Source organism: Lissotriton vulgaris, chromosome 11, assembly GCF_964263255.1.
Source record: "Lissotriton vulgaris chromosome 11, aLisVul1.2, whole genome shotgun sequence".
NCBI classification, from domain to species: Eukaryota; Metazoa; Chordata; class Amphibia; order Caudata; family Salamandridae; genus Lissotriton; species Lissotriton vulgaris.
Window position 1 is genome coordinate 727,544,060 of NC_141699.1, and position 23,081 is coordinate 727,567,140.

Below are 23,081 nucleotides of genomic sequence, written 5' to 3' on the forward strand. Positions count from 1 at the left end.
CCCACAGAGGTTATAAATGTCCCAAATGTCCTAAGAGTTTCTATGGGGGATGTGATTAAAGAAAACATACGCTCTGATGATTGGGATGTTCAAGCCGTAGAGGCTTTTTTTTCAGATTTTAAATATTATGCTGCTTTTGATGCTGAAGATTTATATTTAGATTCGGCGAATTATGGTGATTTGTTTTGTTATCAACACTTTGGCAATCATTACCTGTATAAGGCAAACACCAGGAGAAATGTGGTGTAAGGAGCCAAAGGAATTTCTGCAGGAGTGTCAGGATCCGAAGTATAGCCCAACCCGTCCCCCCTACACCAATTGCGGCTATCAAACACTAGAACGCAATGGTGATCGGGAGGGAAAGGAGGGAACAAAACAAGGTAAGTAGGGGAAAGACGCAGGACTTCTTGGATGGCTCTCTCTCTCTGGATGCAGCTGGTGCTGATAAAGGAAGGGTTAATTAGTACATCCTAAAACTTAAACAACACTCATAATAATCTGTATTACATTACTGGTTACCTGATAAGAGATGGGAGACTATTAAGAATTGAGGATTACTGCTGTCCTCCTAAATGCCCACAGTGCTTAGGTACCACGGAATGCCCGTCAAACAATATTCTTTGTAACTAAGGAATGTGCCACAGTTTAGTACACTATATGAGTAGTGCTGGATAGTCTTAACCCCACAACAATGGGCGTAACAAAGTGGTTGACCTCTGGAGCTGATTAAGCAAACAGCAATGGTATCTGTAGAAGAGCGAAAACAGTTGGCATATAAATTATAAGGACTATTATGTAAGAATGTTATAAATAATAAAGGGCCGCTACAAGCGCGTTACCAGGTTGTCTTCTCCCAGTCCTGTGACGAATGCCAACCTCCATGAAGTGAAAGCAGACTCCAAGAAATAGGGACGGGGATAAATAACAAATGGATAAAGGGGGATACCTCCAGGCGGACTACAACTCCCAGGATCCAACAGTGGACACCAACAACTTACACCCTGCAAGGCCGGCCCCCTTACGGAACAGTAGTCCTGCCAGAAAGTGGAGCCGCAAGAAATGCAGCCGATGGAGCCCCCTCCAGAACCCCGAGAGGAGACAGCCGGCACTGGGGTAAAGAACGTGTAACAAAACAAATGAGAGGTATCGGAAAGGAACCGCGAATACAGCTAAGCGGTAAATTCCGAAGAAACAACCTCTAACAGCGAGGTTCGGTAAGGCGGAAACGGTCACAATAGCAATGAATGCAGCAAAAGTAGTGTAGCAGTTGAATCAGAAGAGTTTCCGGGGAACTCGTACTGGAACGTATGGCCAGAAGATTCCTCAAGAACCAAAGAGTGAGGTGGGCTAGGAGGAAGTGACGCGCCGCACGGAGCGAAGAGGAAACTAGAGCGCGAAGCTCAGAAAAGCGGGGAGATAGAGCTTTAGTATCCGGCCCGATCTCCTCGCGCATGCGCAGGACCTCGCGACCATTTAGGATTGGTCTCGTGTGGTCCGCTCGGTCTGTGGCTTCAAGGAAGGGTTGGCAGGCGTGACATGTGGTTAATTACATGCAATGGGAACATTGCCCTGCTCCTATTGAAGACAGCTCCAATTCTCTTTTAAAGAGATTCTCATATTTTACTGATTTTAATCAGTCAAATCCCAATGCATTTTATTTTAAGATGACTGAGAAGTCCACTTCCAAAGTTAGACTTACCCACACAAAGTTATTATATTCCAAGTCCTTTATTGACCAATTGGCTATTGGGGGCTATGAACTGTGCAAAGATACTATTGATCTTAAATCTGTTTGGGGTTCTAAAAGTTTGCAAGTGCTATGTACTGAGGCTCTGCATCGTGCATGTCTCATCCCGAACCATATGTTGTTTTTGAATTCTACTATTTCACAAACACAAACTTTTTGGCTACTACCAAAAAATTAAATGCTCCTTCTTTTCCTGAATTGGAAGAATACCCAGGTTGGGATAATTATACCAGTTTTTCTATCAGGGAATTACAGACAATATTGCTGAATTCCACTTTTAACATATCCAGTTTGGATCCTAACGGTTGGTTGTTGTGGCACAAAAGTGCAGATTTTTGCCAACATAATTTTCTGGGTTTAGCTCCTGGCTACACACAGGTTAGGGTGAATCCCCGTTTTGAGAGTGACCATTCTGTGACTACTTATTCTGTAGGCAAGCTGTGTCAGAATTGGCTCAAACACTCCACTTTAGCGTCAGTTAAGCTTCATTTGTCTAAATTGACTGACGATGTTGATCTAAATGACTTTGTCAAGGGCCCTGCTTCCGGCAGATCCAAAAGGTGGATATATGCTATTTACAACGAAGTTTGGAAACTGTCCCAGACTGAGGCTGCTTCCCACTTGATAGCTATCGATCAAGCAAATTTAGAGAAGGTGCTGGCAGTTGTAGATAATAGCATTAACACACTTTCTTCCCGCATTTACACATTAGATAATATTGTTTCATCTGTTGATGATATTGTGCAAGAAGATGTCTCTGTTTTGTACCATGGTCAAAATCAATTTTGTTCTATTATGCAATTTGCATGGACTATGCAAACGTTAAAGGCAGGAAAAGTGCCTTGGCACTACATGAACACATCATCTTTATTTGCCTCTTTTAATTTGACGGACAAGCAACGTTTTATGTCTATGAAAGATGCAACTTTTTCTATGTTACATATTGAAAAGTTAGAACCTTTACCGTTTTCTGCGGCTGAAACAAATTCTGCTGTGTGGCTAGTCCATGGGTTAATAACATTACCTTTCCCTTTGTTCAAATTCAAAAGTTGTATGAAAGACTATGCAATTAGCAGATATGAACCTCTGGGCCCTGCTTATCTCCATGAAGCTTGGTCACTACCTTTTACCTATAGGTGCCTGAGGGAGGGAAAAGATATTTATTTGAATGGTGAGGAATGCACAACAACACCAGATCACTCATTAGTGTGTAGGAATATCCAATTGCATGGCTCTTGCAACCAGGCGCACCTAATCTTGCCTGTGTTTTGAAAGGTACACCGACACCTGCTATCATACCCACATTCACATTACTAGCAAACAGTAGTTATTTACTTTTAAATAATGAAGATTGTTGTGGGATGTTAGTCAGAATTCCTTACGTCGTTACTGTCTCTGAACGTGTAGTTTGTTGTAAAAACATAATGTTTCCTCCTCCACAAGGGAAGCTGGATGTTTCCATCTGGCAGTCGATTCCTACCTTGAAAGCAGAGTTCAGCAAGATGAGTCGCACAAGAGCTCTTTTGTCTCAGAAAGAAGTCACCCTCACATCTACTCGTGAAACATTTGTCCTTCACGTGGCAAACACCCGCACAGAGGTGCATGCTTTATTAAATACGGATTTTCCCTTGCATTTTGGTGAATTAATTCACACTATCTTTAATGCTTTCTCCACCACGGGGCTGGCTCACTTTTTTAAAGTTGTTAGTAGTGGCCTTGTGACTTCTTTTCAAACTATGGGGTCGATTATGATTGCGGATAATCCGCATCCTCCGGGCCGGCGGAAGCAACTGACGGCCCGGAGGATGCAGATAATCCGCTGCGGACTGGAAAAAGACCCCCCACCAGATTAGGATGGCTAGGGGATCTATTTTCTGTCTGCCGCTTTTCCGCCGCGGTCAGAAGGCGACCGCGGAGGAAAAGCTCTAACATGGCTGGCGGTGTCTATCAGACACCACCAGCCATATTAGGATAGCTGCGGTCATATGCCTTTCCACAGCGGCATTTCCGCTGTGGAAAGGCATACGGTGTTGTCTTCGGGGGCCCGTTGTGGGATGTTAGTCAGAATTCCTTACGTCGTTACCGTCTCTGAACGTGTCGTTTGTTGTAAAAACATAATGTTTCCTCCTCCACAAGGGAAGCTGGATGTTTCCATCTGGAAGTCGATTCCTACCTTGAAAGCAGAGGTCAGCAAGATGAGTCGCATAAGAGCTCTTTTGTCTCAGAAAGAAGTCACCCTCACATCTACTCGTGAAACATTTGTCCTTCACGTGGCAAACACCCGCACAGAGGTGCATGCTTTATTAAATACGGATTTTCCCTTGCATTTTGGTGAATTAATTCACACTATCTTTAATGCTTTCTCCACCACGGGGCTGGCTCACTTTTTTAAAGTTGTTAGTAGTGGCCTTGTGACTTCTTTTCAAACTATGGGGTCGATTATGATTGCGGATAATCCGCATCCTCTGGGCCGGCGGAAGCCACTGCCGGCCCGGAGGATGTGGATAATCCGCTGCGGACTGGAAAAAGACCCCCCGCCAGATTAGGATGGCTGGGGGATCTATTTTCTGTCCGCCGCTTATCCGCCGCGGTCAGAAGGCGACCGCGGCGGAAAAGCTCTAACATGGCTGGCGGTGTCTATCAGACACCGCCACCCATATTAGGATAACTGCGGTTATATGCCTTTCCACGGCGGCATTTCCGCTGTGGAAAGGCATACTGTGTTGTCTTCGGGGGCCCGTTGCGGCCCCCAGGGGTGAAGGGGGGGTGCACAATGGGGGTACCTATGGTACCCCCCTGCCTTTGCGTGCACGAAGCGGCAGGCACCACGCGGTGCCTGCAGCTTCGTGCATGCAAAGCTAAACATGCATTTTTTTACCATTGCGGCATGTGCTGCTTCAAGCAGCACCCGCCGCAATGTTAAAAATACAAGATGTAACCGCCAGGGTGGTGGTCACATCCTAATTAACACGGAGGGACCGCCGCAGCCCCTGCGAACAGTCCCTCCTCCTCTGGGGTGGCGGACGAACACACCGCCATCCTGATAGGCCCCATAATTTGGTGTGTTCCCAGCATTTTTTCATTCGAATTTTTCCAGCCTGTTTGGTGGATTTCCCTTAATGCTCGCTCTGTTTGCAGGAGTGCTTCTGTTACTTTGTTTATTTCAAAATGGATGCACGTCCTGTGTTACAAGACGATCTGCCACGACTGTTGCTGCTCCGCAACCGAAAGCTTGATTATTATGGAGCGCTGCCTCATGCTACACTGAGTACAGCTTATGGATTATCGTTTGGATTTTCCTTTTCCACATACGTCCAGCCTGTCTTTAACTGCCTGAGCTGCGATTTTGACTAGGCCCTGGATTTGTGTCTCTGCAACAGGGTGTCTCCCAATGCGGATTATGATCAACTGATGAGCCCCTTAGTTGCTCATGAATTGCTTTGTTCTGGAGACGGGATTATGGTCTTTGCAGCGATGCATGGAGTCCTGGGACGTTGGAATGTTTTTGCAGCAGCGCATGACTTCTTGGCACGCAGTTATATTGAAGAGAACCCGAGTTGTCCTCTGATGGTACTAGAGGCTCCGGTTATTGAGGAACATGTATGTTCCTTCCCATTACTGAATTGGATGGCTGAAATGTTTTCAGATGAGAACAATGACTTCCTGTTGGAGACTGTGCATATACCCAGTTGGAGTGAGATGCGTTTTCTCTTCTTCCCCTTTTCATGGCTGACGTATCATGTTGGACATCGGATATTTTTTTTTAAATTGTTTTTGCCATCTTCATTTTTTCCCTAGGCCCATTGACTTCACTGTGCCCGTTAAAATGATTCTTAATTTGAAGTGTTTTCAAAATTTGGAGGTTGCTCCCGTTTTTTCACTGTGGCAATTTGAACTTGGTTCTGACTCTTGAACTTGAACTCTGCGTTCCAAATTTGCTCCCTTCTTATCCGTGCTCAGATCAAGGGAGGGTGTCCTGGGGCTGAGCCTTGCATTCACACAGTGTTAAGTTGACATGAGCTTATTAGAAGTTTAAACGCCATTTTTCCTTTCTGCTGCCTTTTGCACACGGCACACACTTTATTAATTGTTTAGAGTTTAGCAGAGTGCTTTGCTTCACACAACAATAATATGTTTTTCTACATTAGTAGCCTTGCTTGGTAAGCTCAGTCTGAACAGTGAGTGCTGAGGCCTTCAAGGTTATTTCAACACAGTGGTTGTTGTTCGGACTGATCAGCGCACGTTCTAGACATAACACATATGCAGCTGTGGCCACCTCCGATTTTGGCGCGTTTAATAATGCACTGCGTAGGCATGATCACACTCTTGGATAACATTCGTATGCTGTGAGTTTGTGCAGAATTTGATGTGATCCACTTCTGCTAAATAACAGAGGTATGGGGCCGCCTATGTAATCCCAAGAGACCTTCTTTAGTTATAAAATAACCTACTAGCATGGGAGGGTGAAATATAGGTATATATTTAATCTGTTTCCGTTTAGCATTATAACATGCTTTCTCCCTTTGTATTTTATGGAATAGTAACTATGCTGACAATCTTGTTTCTAATAATATGTCTGCTTGTATTAGCTAAGGTGCTGCGTATGAGAACACGGCGTTAGAAATAAATATTTCAAACTTGCTTGTGTCTCTTTTTGCTCCCTGTTTTGGACTGGTATGAGAGTATAACAAAAGAGTGTTCTTGTTTTCCTCATTGCCTGAGGTAACCTACGTCACATTTTCTGGGTTGTCTAATCATTGGTTTCTTTGCTATAGGACTAAGATTTAATGTGACACTGATGCTAGTCTGGTAGGGGATTTCGGGTACTAAGGTGAGTTTTGGCACACCCTAATTCACTAAGGTCCTAAGTCTCTGTGCACAGTTCTGTGTAGGAGCAGAATCCCTGCAACAAGGCCAGCTACCCCTGTAGTTACAGAGGCCCCTTTGGCAGTGGATATTTTAGCAATGTTGATATTGGTGGAGATGATGAAGACTGGCTTAGTGGGCAAGTAGGGGCTGACAATATCAAGAATTAATGACCAGCCCACCTTCCATAGGGTCCGATTTTTTCACGCCCAGGAGGAATGTACATACCTGAACTATCATGACGTGAGGAGGCGGAAGCAGTTTTATTCCAATTGTTATGTATGGACTTGCATGCAGCAGTTATTGGAATGTCTAGAAGTAATGCTTTATTTGGAAACCTAGTTGACAGTCTAAAAACCCCATAATGATGGAGTGAAACTTGTGTTTCATTTGACAGCCAAATGGTGCCAGGAGAAATTTAAATATTGTGTCCTAAAATGCACTACAGTGGTGCAATGAAAGATCAGGTGTGATAAGTCACCTATTTCTTTATTACAGTTCCAGCAAGTTTGGAGGTATTTGAAGCCAACGTTATGGAGATGTGCGGGGGTCCATAAATTCTGTGTAGGCACCAAAATTTGGTCTGGGAAAGGGCTGGTATAATTTTGTGGCAGAGGACCGATTTCCATATCAGACTCCAGTTCTCTTGGCAGATGGAATTATGTTTGTCTCACTTATCTTTTATAAGTAGGTTTGGTCATGTTGTAAGCAGTTGTAAGTGTATGTAGAATCTTAAGACCTGCGGCCCAGATCTGTTGGACATGCTTATCAGCTTAGGAAGGGAGAGTTCTAGGAAAGATGGTTTGGCTTCAGATATGCAGGACTTACGTTTACGGAAATCATAGAATTCAATATTTTCTAGATTTTATTGATTCTAAAGATCTTTGAAAGTGAGTTTGTAGTTTCTTGGGCTTAATTGTATCAAAAGGTGGAAGCATTTTGGTCATGATATCCAATGGAGTGGGATGCCATGGATCTTAAATATTGTGTATTCCAAAGAGAAGGCAGGGTGGAGGACTTTATTGGGGATTCAAGGTATCTATCTAGATTTAGTAAGGCCAGTTTGTTGTTTTGAAATATTTCTTTGGCTGGTAGGGAAGGCTTGAATTTTGGTTTACAGTAGCTTGATGGGGTGAGAGTGTTCCAGGATTGCTCATTCGACTATGAGCCTGGCTGTCGTGCACTCAAATGGTAGAGAGAACCACATGGAACCTTGGTTCACAAGGAAAGCAGATTGATACTTTCTAAACTTTGCCAAGTTTACCCCACCAGAGCTTACAGGGAGTCCAAGTTTCTTGATGGAGATCCTAGGGTGTCTATTTTTCAAAATAAAATTGCATTGTAGTTTGTCTAGTTTGTGGTGGAAGTAATCTGTGAGAGTGAGTTTGAGCATGTATATGAGGTCATATACTATAGATGCGACTATCATCTTTGTCTCAAAGCCTTCCCACAGGGTAATGTATATGGGGTTCCAGCTGTCCAGAAGATTTTGTACTTTTGGTAGGGTCTTTTTTTTGTTATTTGTTAAGGTGTCTATTATGTCTAATTCAAATTCTATTCCTAGATATTTATATAGGCAGTTTGCTATGCTAGTACAGAGACTTCTAGTAGGTCTTTAGAGCAGATGTTATTTAGGCCTTTGAGATTTATCTTTATTGAGGCTGTAGCCAGCTACCAGAGCACAGTATAGTACCAATACGTGCTTTAATAGAGGGTGTTTTTTTTCCGGACACAATCGAGATATCATCGAGAGAGAGAGAGAAAAAAACACTCCTGCATTGTTCTCTTCTCCAACTTAAATGTTAAGAAATAAGGTTTCCTGCTCTCACCCTAGTGCTAGGGTTACTGTAGAGGGCCATAATCAATTTGATGAAGTCTTCGCCGATTGAATTTTGTCAGGGTTTCTTTGAGGAAAATACACAAGGCTATATCAAATGCCTTTTCCGCATCTAGCTGGATGGCCACAATTTCGGAGGATGTATTCTTGGCTTTTTCTAGTACATGGCATAGCAATCGAGTGTTATTATTGGACATGCGGCCTTTCATGAAGCCTACTTGTGATCCACTAATTAGTTTAGGCAGAAGTGGTTCTACTCGTTTGGTTAAAATCTTGGCATATATCTTAGCATCTATATTAATTAGGAAAATAGGCCTGTCGTTTTTTGCTAAGGTTAGATCTTTACCATCCTTGGGAGTAACTGTTGTGGTGGCTTCACTTGTTTTTCCGGTAGCAGAGCCAGCCTCTGCAAAGTGTTGAAATTGGTTTATCATTGAAGGGATTAGTGAGGGTACAAATGTTTTATAAATTTGGCTGTATAGCCATCTGGTCCTGGGGATTTGTGCGACTTGAGAGATTTAATTGCTATCTGTATTTCCTCTGCAAAAAGGGCAGAGTTAAATCTCTGTTTATGTTCTTGAGATAGCTGTAGTAGGTTCAGTTTATCTAGGTAAGCTTTACAGGAAATGGCCAAGGGTCAGCAATCATCCTGGTATAATAACTCTTAAATCTCTTTGGACACGTCTAGAATCTTTAGAGGGTTCGTTTGTATGCTGTCCAGTTTATCTTTGATTGAATTAATTAAGGATAGTTGATTGTTTGCATGATCTGACCAGGTCTTCTTTTATCGATTCATCATTAAAGCACCATATTTTGTTTTTGGGTTTTGTATTAATCCCTGCAATTGTCAAGAATATGCATGAATGGTCGAACATTAGTTGAGAAAAAATGTCTGTTTTGTCATTAAGATTGGAAAGGCGTTGATCTGAGAAAATAGTCCATTCTCGAGTATGAGGAATGGAGATATGAACAAATGATCTAATCCTTGGTGTCCGGGTGTTGTAACATTCAACAATTCTTCAACTTAAATCTTTGTGCAGATATTCAGTAAGGCCTTGTGAGAATTTGAAGAGTGGAGGCAGTATTTCCATAGTCTGCCCAGAGTTAGATCAAGGGGATGAAATCTCTGCCCACTATCATCAATTCATCTCCAGGGATGGTTCATGGTTGTAGCTCATGGATTTTCAAAAGTCGAGAAACTCAGCGGTACCCTCCGTCCATCCTTTTTGTAAAGCGCTCTGATATCCTTGGGGATCTTGTTTGCGCTATATAAAACTTAATACATAAATAAATAAAATCCAAGCAGTGAATATCGGGTTCTCAATAATGGACACTTCGCATAGTCCAGATTTCCACCAAAGAATTACATAGGCGATAGTAAATCTAACTCCTGAATATGATGATCCTCAAATTCCAATATTCAGTGAATTCTGATGTCTTCAAATCCTGGAGAAAATACTGGAGTGTAAACATACTCCTTGAAGAGTTGGCCAAATAATGACTCTCCTCAGAACATTGTTAATGCACGCACAGAACATGAGGCTGAGTGCATGCACCGGGGCAATAGGTATTCAAGTAACTGATATGATTTTGAGGGAGATTTTCAATGAACGCCATCTAAAATGAACACCTGTCCTACCTAAGGGATAAAATTCAGAGTTAAGAAGTAATAAAGTCTGATACATTAGTTTGTGACATTTTGTTGTTTAGTGCTCATTATTTAGGATTGTCATCCACATCCATGGTAAGTAAAATAAAGTAATGGGTGATGACAGATCCTGGATATATCAGCATACATTCATTCTCAGCTGGTAATTTTAATCTACAAGCTTCTTAATTGGTGATTGCAATACCCATTGTGATCAAGATTTCCAAGGTGCTGCACATATGCTAGAGTGTGGTTTCAGGCCTCACCTTTGGAAACTTGCTTTCTTCGTCAATAAGGGAGATGAGGTTCATGGGTCTCAAGGCTATCACCTCCAGAGCACGCTGATTATCTACAAAGTCGATGTGTTTCCAGGAGATGTCCTCAGCCTTATATTCCTCCTGCTCCAGCCTGAAGACATGTCGGACAAAGAACTGCTGAAGGTGCTCATTCGCCAAGTTAATGCAAAGCTGCTCAAAGCTGTAACATAGATGACAAAACAAATTAGACATATGCATATCACAGCAATCAGCTAATACACAGATTGTGCCATTTGAGGCAATTTTATACTCATCTTCACTCTAATTTAACCCCTCCTCTGCTGGTGACGGAACCACTCCGTCATCAGCCGCGGTCGCGCTGTGCTGATCAAGGAGCGGTTCCGTCACGGCCCACTCGGCATGCCGGCACACCTACGCGGCGCGAATTCCGCGCCTGCGCTGAGTGTTCCATTGAGCGGGCAGGGCCGTTGACGGAACCGCTCCGTCATGAGCACAGCGCAACCACGGCTAGTGACGGAGCGGTTCCATTACCGGCATGGGCGCGCCGCACGGCCCCCGCCCCCTTAGCACTGCGGCGGAATAGCCGCCGCAGTGAAGGGGTTAAAAGTTGAGCTTCTCAAGCCCTTGTAAATATCCAGGTGGCCATGCTATTCAGTGCTCCCCTATGGTCCACTTGGAGATGAATTGCATAGTTAAAGCCACTCTACATACCTATATAACTCCAACAAAGAAGAAACTCCAAAATCAGTAATTAAGGCAAGGAGAGGCTAGACTAGTGGGATTTACAGTACCAGTGGAAGCTTCCATTATGGAGGATCATCCAGCATTTCAGAAGCCAATCAGATGCTCCTAATCATACTGATCTTCCTCCTTGCCCCTCCTCCCAGTGGGGTTGTAGCTTTGCTGGGTCTGTGCATTTATTTATATCTAGAGGGAATTCAATATTACACTGAAGAATGTGCTTTCTTTTAAAGGATCCATCTCACATCATTGACATCAGATAATTATGGCAAAGCTATGAGTAAGCAGGTTATCTCAAGAATGCAGAAATAGGTCCTTGAGCCAGAAGGTGACAAATTGTATTACTTTTATTCACTTATTGTGGTTTTTGTTTAGGAAAAACCAGGACCAACGGTCAGCAGAGCACTATGCATTGGAGTGAAAAACAAAAGTGTGTTCTAAATAGGAACCCTAAATCATAATAAAAATATAAAGTGAAAAAGTAACTCCAAAATGAACGGAGAGGGGCTTACAAAAGAACAAAAGCTTTAGACTTAATTGGGAAACAATAAGAAGAGGATAAACCACTAAGCCACACTTTGTAGTGTCATGGGACCCAATAAAGACTGAATCAAAAAGAAGAGGGAGCGGATAAAAAGTGGATGGGAAGTGATATTTGAGAGTGACAGGTCATTGGGAGTTACAAGAAGTGAAGTTACAGGAAGTGAAGTACTCACTGCATCTGCATCTAAATCTGTTTTCCTTTCTATGATAGGGTCAAATGATGGATCCATAATACCCCTCCTCTTCTTTCAACTCATCCTGTTTATAATAAAGTCCAACAGCGGGGCTGATGAAAGGACATGGATGGAAGGGAGGGACTTATAGAAAGGGGCAGGTAAGGAAGTGTCAGAGTAATGAAGATTACTGATAAGTAATACAAGCATTACCTCTTCTTCTTCCATTCCTCATCCAATTCCCTGCTGATGGAGATATGTCAAAGGAAAAAACTCTTTCAGCAGCCCCAGAAAGAAAGCACAGGAACATAAAAGTAGAAGCAAAGAATGTATTATTATTCAATCCTCCATAATCATTCATAACCCAGCAAAGGAAATCCCAGAGTGAAGTTCCCAACACCAAACAGCTAAGGGAACTAAGAGAATTCTAAAAGAAGAACATGAATCATACAAAAGAAATGGACTATGAAGCAGACATAGAAGCCTTTATGATCCGTAAACCAAAACATAGTTCTGACCCCTGTGCAATATTCAATATATAATGGGATATGAAAGTGGGAGGAGAAGACCACATAGCAGCTCTGCAGATGTCTCTAAGAGTACCCCAGACCACACAGCTCACAAAGCGGACATACCTCCGGTAGAGTGATCCTTTATGCTGCCTGGTATTTGCATATCTTGTGCCAGATAAAACAAGAATATTAACTTTTCCACCCATCTGACCAAGGTAGATGAAGGCCGCTTTCCAATCTTCTTCACAGGCCAAACATTTAGAAAAGGGCTATCTGATTGCCTAAAAGCTAAAGATCTTGATAAGTAAACTTTCAGAGCGCTTACCGCATCTAATAGGTTTACTATCGGGTCAGGGCCAGAGGCTCCCCCTTGTAAGACAGGCCAAAAAGAAAATCTTCAAGGTGAGAAATTGGACAGAAACATCATCTAAATATTCATATGGAAGCTTCTATAGGTGAGAAAGAACCAAGGGAAGATCTCATGAAGAAGAAGGAGTGTGGATCCTCTGTCTTTAAAATGTGAAAAACTTCAAAGAGCTTAGAAACCATCTGTTTAATTGAAGACAGATTTTCCTAAGGAGTTTGAATCGTTTTAATGGAGAAGCACTGAAACATAAGGGTTGCAACTGAGAGCCCCTTGTCAAACTCTTCCTGAAGGAACTGAAACATTTCAGTAGTAGAAGCAGACACGAGAAACTAAGACTTCGCTCTGCACCACCTATCAAAAGAACCCCAATGGTGTTCATAAGCCTTATTTGTGGAACACCTCCTAGAAGATTTAGGGAACGGGAAACAGATAAAGAGAAACCCCTATTTAAAAACACTCCCTCTCAATCTCCAAACCAAACGTTTTAACGTAGCTAATGTCTGTAATGGAAGAATAGGGTTGGACAGGGGAGATGCAGTCAAAGGAAGAAGCCATTCCTGTTTCAGAGGCAGGAATTTGAGAAGAGAGAACTAAGGTCTCCGGACCCACCGTGGATGAACCAACATTACATCTGCTGACTCCTTGAGAAGTCGTGACAGAAACCTAGGAATTCATTATATTGGAGAAAAGACGCATAGGAGGCCTAGAAGCCAAGGTCTGGTTAGAGCATTGGAGCCCAATGTTCCCTGAGACTGGAACTGCAATCCCCCCTGCAAACTCCTGGGAGGATGGAAAAACTCATCTCAATTGATCCTCCTGAGAATTCAACACCCCATTGATGGGATTGGCTCTCCGATCCAGAAGACTGGACTCCGCCCAGGAGCAGATGAAGTGAGCTAATCTGTTGAGGGTTGAGGAACCTGTGCCAAACTGGTGATTTATGTATAACATAACCACATGGCTGTTGATGTGGACTATTACATAGTGACCCTTCAATGACCTGAGAAAAACTGCAGAGTGTTCAAGAGTGCTCGCAACTCTCTCCATTTTAATGAGTGTTTACTCTCAGCCAAAGTATGGAGGCATTGAGCTGTGTGGCCCTTCAAAACTATACCCCAACAAAGGCTGCTGGCATTGATCTCTAAACTCTTGGGGTTGGGAAAGAGAAGAGGAGTTCATCTCTCCCTTAAAGGAAGAATCAACCACCATACAACCCAATAGCTCAGTTGAATAGCAGAAGATAGTGACTGGAAATCTTTGACCAAGGAATGGAAAGTATATACATAATTCTCTGATCTTAAGGAATGGCTGAGACAAGCATGAGCTCTTTTTGGTTCAGCCTTCACCTTCCTATGCAGCGGGTCACTCAATGTCACATCCTCACTCAGAAGAGAAGGTTTACCAGTCTTGTTGGTAATCAGTGGATCAGGAGTGAGGACTTGCAACAACTCAGTCTCTCCTTGAGATAAAGGGTACAGCCTCTCCATAAACCGAGGTACTGAAACTCTCTCTGGGTCTCTCCACTCTCATTTCAAAAGACCTTGAATAGGGGGTGTGGCCAACGACCGACAGGAAAGGCCATACGGTAGCCGAGCTCCGTCACGCCACTCCCGAGCTATCAGTTTAAATTGATTTGCCCCGGCTGGATCGCCGCCCAATGGCCTTCCTGAATGCTGTTGCTGCTGCCCCAGCTACGTGCCAACTTTGGGGTCAATCGTGAGTGCTGTTGAAAGGCGACTCCAGACATCGGCTCCTCCTGAAGCAGCTGCGCCTGACGGGAGTGTCGCCTTGCGGCGTAGATGCGCAGCGCAACGCAACACCGCGATTGAGGCCTGGCCCGTGAGTGGGCCGGGAGAACTGACCGGGTCATTCGCTCACCCTGACGCCATTCCGACGACCGAGAGGTAGGCAGTGGAGTGACGGAGCAGGTTGGTGAAGGCTGAGGTGGGGGAAAAAATCAGTACTGCTTTAGACGGACCTCCCTACGCCGCTGCATTTCCACAGCGGCGAGAGGATACGGACCTGGGCAGGACTCTCCCCGCAGCCACAGCACCCAAAGTGACCATCACCCCATACACCCAAATATATTTTTGAGGAAGATTCGGGGGCCCGGCGGGGTCACTAAAGAACTGCGGGTTGCCTATCGAGTGCTTTGGCCTACCACTGTTTCCACGTTGGGAACTGGGGACATCTGTGGCCCGGCTGAAGGCTGAGGTAGCTGCGTAGATGGCCATCGTACAACACACAGGGAGAAGGTGTGGAGTACTGCCCCGGCTGTGATTCAACCTGGGATTGGTACACTGGGGGAATCCAGTGTGTTTGTCAGACACGGGGTTATTGGACAAAAGAGTCACGACTCCCACCTAAGTGGGGCTTTTCAAACTCGGAGCTGTAGTGACTGCACGAAGCCCCTGTTAGAGCTCGAGGGAGGCTCCCCAGTGCTGCATCAGTGCGGGGTTGGAGGGCCACGTGTCAAAACCGACAGGTCGAGTGGGGGATCCCAGGGCAGGCGGCGGTGAGTAGCAGTTGCTTCATAGTCCAGCAGCATCACCACTTCCACGGAGCTGAGATGGCGAAGGGCCGCAGTGGGCGAACTGCGACGCAGGCCAAATTGGAAAAGTTTTCTTGGCAGAAGACGCAGGAGGACAAGTCAGGCACTGTCGGAGCCCAGGGTGAGGACTTGGAGCCTTCAAACAAAGATCTCCTAGAGGCAATCACCACTGTGCGGACCTCTCTTGAAACCCGAATAGACACAGTAACCACGAAAATGACTTTAATGAGGGAGGACATTAGAAAAATGGCAGACCGTGTGAGCACAGTTGAGAGCACCACTTCGGATCTGGTGACCGATACAGCCCTCCTCAAGAAACAGGTTACTGACCTGCACAACTCCCAGGAGGCGATGGCCATACAACTCAACGGCTATGAAGGCAGAATGAGGCGCAATAATGTCCAAATTCTTGGCATTCCGGAACGGGTGGAGGGGCCAGCTGCTGATCTGTTTGTTGAGGATCTGATCCTGCAGCGTCTCCAACCAAGAGGCCTGTCCAAGTGCTTCTTTATTGAAAGAGCCCATTGTGTACTAGGGGCTAAGCTGAAACCGAGACCCCCCCCATCCGCTTCTAGCCCGACTATTTAATTTTCGTGACCACGACATGATCCTGCAAACTGCGAGTTGAAAACAGCAAAGTTGTATTCTTCCCGGACTTCACCTTGAGGGTCCAGAAACAGCACAGAGTTTCCTGCAAGTGAAACGAGTTCTCAGAGACACCAGGAGATCAAATATGCCATGTTATTCCCAGCGAAACTCGAACTTGAATCAGATGGAAAACTGTGGCTCTTCACCAGGCCTGAGGATGCCTGGGACTGGCTTGACGGTTGGCGTACAGTAGGTAAGAAATCAAACAAATCAACACCTATGGCTGGAGGTACCAGCGAGTGGCGTCAGCAAAGGCGATCCCCGCCTTCCTCTGATTTGGGGTCTCAGAGCCCTCCGGGATGATAACGAACAATGGGCCATTACCGGGGTCTGACTGGTGTTCTTTCTGTTACTCTTGGGCTACAGGGACGACATGTTGTGGTCCCACTATGGTTTCTTATGTGTCGTTTGATGCACATATTCGTGTGTCTTTGATCCTCTGATGTCCGGCGATATTTGGCATTCAGGATTTCCAAATTTGTTATTCTATGTAATGCAAGCCTTTTCACCCTCGGGGGTTTTTGGCCAGGGCTAGCTATTTGATTTAACGTTTGTTGCCCTAGGAAGTGGGGTTGTACACGTTCCCGAAGTTGATACGGGTGGGCGACAGGCACTCTGCAAGTTGGGGGTGGCGGGTGGTTCCAGACACGTTATGCAGGGAGCCAGGGAGGGGGGGGTGGGTTCAATCGGGGAGGAGGGGGGAGGTTTGTTAATGTTGTTTCGTTTGTGTTTTGTATCAGCAATCTACAACGCTTGGTTCTCCAATGTCACCAATGGGTTCACCACAATTAGTCCACATAAAGGCCATTTAAGCTGCCTTTGGCCACCAACATTGCTGTGTTCTGTGATGGAGGGAGGGCCCGGGGACCCCCTAACGGACAAGTGCATCTGGCCATACATGTCTCCCAATGCCTTGATTGATGACTCCTGGCCTAACACTTAATTTGTCTACATGGAATGTCAATGGCCTTGGGGACAAGATTAAGTGGGGTATTGTATTGCAGTATATTAAATAGCAGGAGACACATTTGGTCAGAAACTCCTTTGGGGCTCTGAATAGAAAAGATTACTAAATGGTAGTTCAATCCGGCTTTACCTCGGGCTCCAGGGGGGTGGGGATTCTACTACGAAAGGGTTGTCCATATATCATCCACAACACCTGGACTGACGCTCAGGGCAGGTACTCAGCGGTCACGGGCTCCTGGGAAGGGGGTGTTCTCAATGTTGTCTCTGTATATGCTCCCCCAGGATTACAACGACTGACACTTCGTGACGTAGGCACCTTGCTGTTGGAACTGCCCTTGGGGGTGCTAGCGCTGGGGGGTGATTTCAACCTCACAATGGATGGTTCTCGAGACCGTCTGCCACCCCGGGAGGATCCACCGAGAAGCTCGCAGCTCTCTGACTTTGCTGACGCACTGGGAGTTGTAGACATTTGGAGGTGGCTTAACCCACTACATACACACTTCATATTCCAATCTGGGGCACATGGCAGCCAATCTCAGATTGATTACATATTCATGCACGCTCAGGATATCCACACCTTCACAAGCTACAGTTGCCTAGCCCGTGGGATTTCCGACCACTCTCCCGTCCTCATGACTTTTAGCATACAGCAGACCAGACAACCCGGTACTATTAAAAACAGCTGTGGGCTTTAAAGATACCTCAGATTAAAGAGGTGCTCGGTAAAGATGCTGAATATTATTTCGCCGAGAATGTGGGCTCCGTCGACTCGGCTGTGACATTATGGGGAGCATTTGGAGCAGTCATAAAGGGCAGGTTATTAGCAGTGGGTCATCGGGCTGAGCGTGCCAGGAGGGTGGTTGAGCTGGAAACGGAAATGTTGGAACTGGAGGAGGTGGTGGCACGGACCCCCAACCAGGCTGATCAACATAGTTTTACAATTAAGCAACAGGACTATAGACAACTTCTTTTAGAAGAAGCCACAATGCGATCCCTGTCCTCCCGACATAGGATCTATGAGCAAGGAGAATGAACAAGCAAACTCCTGGCGTGGCTGGAACGCAAGGAGCAGGCTGCGAGGTGGGTCCACGAGATAGCCAGCCCAGATGGTACACTTCTCACTGATCCCCAACTGATTGCTGACACCTTTGCATCTCATTTTGAGGCAGCCTATAAAGTCCCGCAGACAACTCAAGCCCCGATGTCGGAAGACCTCCTAGCGACTATTAATGCGGTCAGCATCTCTCCACAGGGTAGGGAGGCCTTAGAGGAGGACATCATGGAGAAGGAGATTCAAAAGGCCATACAAGATGTCCGATCCGGCAAGGCGATGGGCCCAAACGGGCTCCCCATCGAGCCTGTTTGGGCTCGACCCATTTTCACCTATTGAATCTGTATAACGAATGTTTTGTATCAGGCTCCTTCCGGCGGATATCCGTATGGCTGCCATAGTAGTCATCCACAAACCAAACAAGCCATAGAAGACTGTAAATCGTATCGCCCCATCTCCTTTTAGACCATCAAGGCTAAAATCCTGGCCAATCGAATCCTTCTTTATATCACCGACCTGGTCCACCTGGATCAGTCCGGATTCATGCCCGAGAGAAACACGGCTCGAAATCTGCGACGGGTGCACAGGGCCCTTGGTAGGATTAAAACTATTGAGGAAGACGCAACCCTATTATCCTTAGATGCCGCCATGGCGTTTGATACTAAAGAATGGTACTTTCTCTTCGCTGTGTTGGCCCGCATGGGATTTGGACCCAAGATAATGGGCTGGATGAAGCTCCTATATACGCAACCCACTGCACATGTCGTTGTCAATGATCACTGCTCTGCCGCTTTCACCCTCTACCGGGGAATGAGACGGGGCTGTCCTTTGTCCCCATTATTATTCGCCCTGGTGTTGGAACTACTGGCAGTCTGCGTCAGGGGAGATCCAGAGATACAGGGGCTCAAATGGACAGCTGACCACGAGGACCGCATCTTGTTGTACGCGGATGATATCCTCTTATATTTGGCCTTGCCAGCGCGATCCCTGCAGATGGTGCTACATATTTTTCATATTTTCTGTGCCCACTCCGAGTGGACCACTGGTTTATGCTACGGGCGGCTATAATAGGGCGCTTTACTCCAATCCCCGTAAATCTAACTTAACAGGCCCTATGGCCCGTGCGGTTGAGACTTGGCACACAGTCACTATAAAATTGGGTTGGCATGGATGCCTGACTAAGGTGACACCACTCTGGGAGCCTAACATTTTGGGACAGCTTAGTCAATGCCCTGGATTTGATTAGTGGGACACAATTGGGATATCCACGGTCGGGGACATGTGGGTAAAAGGGAAGCTGGCCTCATTCGCTGACCTCCAGACAAAGTACCAACTGGCACAATCTGAAACCTTTAGATACTTGCAGATTAATCATATTTCATCTGCCCTGCCGAAGGACACTTTACTCCAAGATAGGTTATTATTGGACCCCATGGATCGCAAGGCCATATCGCTCACTTATAAGCAACTGGTAAATAACCGTGCAGATCCAATGCAGAAATTGAGGATTAGCTGGGAGATGGACCTGGGAAGCATAAAGGATGACGACTGGCGAGATACACTGGCCTCCCCAGAGAAGTGGCCATACCCATGCGTTTAGGGCTCATTCATCTGAAAATTCTTCATCGGGTCTACTTTGATACTAAGCTCTTATATAGACTGGGTAGACGCCCTGACCCGCTCTATATCCGGTACTGTAACCAAGTGGGTACCTTCCTACACATATTATGGAGTTGTCCACAAATCCAGTATTATTGGGAAACGATTACTTGTCAACTTGAGAGGACATGTGACAAGCCGCTAAAGCTATCTCCCCAGCTCGGTTTACTTAATATTTGGGGGACGACTGACCTCTCCCAGGCAGAACAGAATTGGGCCTCGATGGGCTTTACCATCGCGAAGCACAACATTGCAAAGAAATGGGGGCTGGACATGGTTCCGCTTGTGGGTGAGTGGGCAAAAGACATGGACACGGCTATGATTGCTGAAAAGACGGTGTTTAAGGGACATGGATACCCCAGGAAGTGGGACCATAAATGGGGGAAGTGGAATAAATACAGAGGAGACATCGGCATCAAACTTTGATGGCCCAGTTGTTAGAAGAAGTGGTGTCCCCTCCTCTTTCCAAATAGCAGATGTACTGACGCCAGATTTATGTCACTCATTATGTCAGGATATGTAATATTTCGCTCGTAATCTATCTTGTAATGTGCTTGGCTTTGAACAGGGGCAGTGAATTGCAACACTCCTTGCTTACCTTAGATGTGGATGTAGAGTTACCAGACCCAGGTGTGGGAAGTGCTAATATGGTTAAGATGTATAATGTGCACCGATGCAATGTGTTGGAAAACAAATAAAAAGTTTTCACCCCAAAAAAAGACCTTGAATAGCAAGTATAATGCGTAATTTAGTTACTGATGGCCTCTAGAAATGCCTGAACCACTCACCACTAGTACTGCACTGATATTTCTCCAGAGGAAGCTGAAGGTTGTAAGAAATATGAGAAACAACTGGCTCCAATTTCAATATATATTTCCCTCTAGATCAGACGTCTTCACTCTGTGGGGCGCGACCTCCAGGGGGACCGTGGAGTCCTGGGAAGGGGGTCGCACTTTCCCCAGCCTCACTTTGCCTAGATCAGGGTTCTTCAAACTGTGGGGCGCGCCCCCCTTGGGGGCCGCGGCACCATCCCAGGGGGGGCGCGGGCTCCACTCCGGTCTTCCCTTTGTCTGGGTGATTCTCCCAGGAGGGGGCCAATTCACGGAGTCGACAGCTGTGCCAAAAACAAAAGCAAACAAACAGACACGCTTTCAGTTTTAGCAGAGGAGACCCTTTACCTCCCACTGCAGCTGAAGCTGTGGACTCTGTGAATTAACCCCCTCCTGGGAGAGTTCGCTTTTCACAGAAGGCAGAGAAGGTTTCCAGAGAGGTTTCGAGGCACGGGCGGGGTGGGCTCTGGCCCAGGGCCCCAACCTTTCAAGGGGGTGGGAGTGAGGGGGGGGGGGGCTGTATTCCCAGGCAGAGAGTTGTGTTAGTGTGCTAACGCATAATGACGGAATGTGGCCTATTGTTTGGTCTTGCCACACCATTCACCAATTTCCTCACTTTAGAATCAAAAGGGATGAATCCTGTTTTACAGTCACCATGATAGGAAGATGACAAGAAAAGAATAAACTTTTGACAGCATGTATGAAAGGTCTCACTTTGTCAAAGCTCCTAGCTAATGAGTGAGGAAACAAGACCAACCGTTTCGAAGGAAGCTTACAGCAAGTTTGGGAAAATGACCTTCTGAGTTATGTTCCCCAAGCCAGTCCCCAAAGATTAACAGTTTTCCATTAGGGTTCTTTGACCTCCCTGTGGTAGGCTCTCCTAAGCAAAAAGGCAACGCGGATAGAAAATGTGTGAAGTATTATGTGTCACAGCACAAGAAATCAGCAATACAGGTAAAAAATGCAAGCCCCTTAAGAGCCTTACCACCACCTTAAAAAGTGAAGACTGGGCTTCTGGACAGACACTGCACTAATCCTGGCCTAGGATTGAGAGGAGGACCATATTTGATGAGAGAAAGGCAGCATCACTGATCCTGCAGGATGTTTCCACCACTTTTGAAACCGTAGACCACCTAGTGCTCACCCAGCGTCATGAAGCTCATACGACAGCATATTGTTGGACTAGCTAAAGTCTCATACAGTGCTTTCAGACTTTGTCACTTGCACTTTAAGATAGGAAAAGATGGCCATTCTTTGTGGAGTGCAGTGTGGCTCTTCATTATTACAATTTTTCTAATGTATGTCGGTACTTTGTCAGATCTGATTACATCTTTCAGGAGCAGGACGTTGGCTTATGCTGCTGATACTCAGTTCATCAGTCTGCGCAGGTAGGTTCCCACACTAAGGCTGACCGACCTTCAGTTATTTTGGGAAGGGAGGGAGAGGTTGCAATCCGGGTTTGGGCCATGAATCGGGAAGGTGGGCTCTGGTCTGCGGTCCTCAACTCATGAGGATCTTTGTGTGGGCACCGAAGTGTCGGTGTTCAGGGATGTTGGTCTGCAGATTCGAATTTGAATCATTAAATGTGTGAGGGATGTCGGGTGGAGCCGGCCACCAGACGTCCGTTATGTTGCCATGTGGGTGAATAGATGTATGGGTGGAGTGGTGGATGTATGGGTGGAATGGTGGATGTGAGGGTGACATGGTGGATGTGAGGGTGGGGGGTGGATGTATGGGTGGGGGGTGGATGGATGAGTGAGGGGATGGATGGATGGGTGAACGGGTGGATGGATGGTGAGTGAAGGGGTGAATGGATGGTGGGAGAGAAGATGGATGCATGAGTGGAGGGGTGGATGAATCAGTGAAATGGTGGATGGATCGATGGGGGGTGGATGGTGGATGAGTCGGTGGGTGGATGGATAAGAGAGGTGATGGATGGATTGATGTATTGAAGGGTGAAGGGGTGAATGAATGGATGTATGGATGAGTGAAGGGGTGGATGTGGGGATGGATGGGTGATTGAGGAGGGTGGATGGACGGGGGATGGATGGAGGAGTGAAGGGGTGGAAGGATGGTGAGTGAAGGGGTGAATGGATGGTGGGAGAGAGGATGGATGTGTGTATGGTTGGAAGGGTAGATGGATGGGTGGAGGGGTGGATGGATCAGTGAAATGGTGGATGGATCGATGGGGGGGTGGATGGTGGATGAGTCGGTGGGTGGATGGATGGATGAGAGAGGTGATGGATGGATTGATGTATTGATGGGTGAAGTGGTGAATGGATGGATGGATGAGTGAGTGAAGGGGTGGATGTGGGGATGGATGGGAGATTGAGGAGGGTGGATGGGCGGGGATGGATGGAGGAGTGAAGGGTTGGATGAGTGGTCAATGGATGGATTCATGAGTGGATGAGTGGATGGATGAGTGGGTGGATGGGTGAAGGGTGGATGGAGGGATGGGTGGCTGGGTGAGGGGGGAATGGAGAGAGAGGGGGAGGATGGATGGATGAGTGAGGACATGGATGAATGATTGGCAGAGTGGATGGGCAGGTGTGTGCTAGGATGGGTAGAGGAGAGGAAAATGGAAATGGATGGGTCAGAGAGTGCATGCATGAGTGGGGGGAGGGTGGAGAGCTGAGGGATGGATGGGTGGGTGGATGAGTGGAG

The 23,081-nt window shown here is 46.1% G+C and overlaps 1 protein-coding gene across 1 annotated transcript in view; it reads right to left on the bottom strand.

Annotated features, from left to right (window-relative positions):
- LOC147683395 (unconventional myosin-VIIb-like) overlaps positions 1–23,081 on the bottom strand; it is a 1,214,266-nt gene that overhangs the window by 790,171 nt on the left and 401,014 nt on the right. Inside the window, exon 13 of the mRNA XM_086943813.1 lies at positions 10,365–10,575. Coding sequence (XP_086799939.1) covers positions 10,365–10,575 — 211 coding nt within the window. The remainder of the gene's footprint in view (positions 1–10,364; positions 10,576–23,081) is intronic.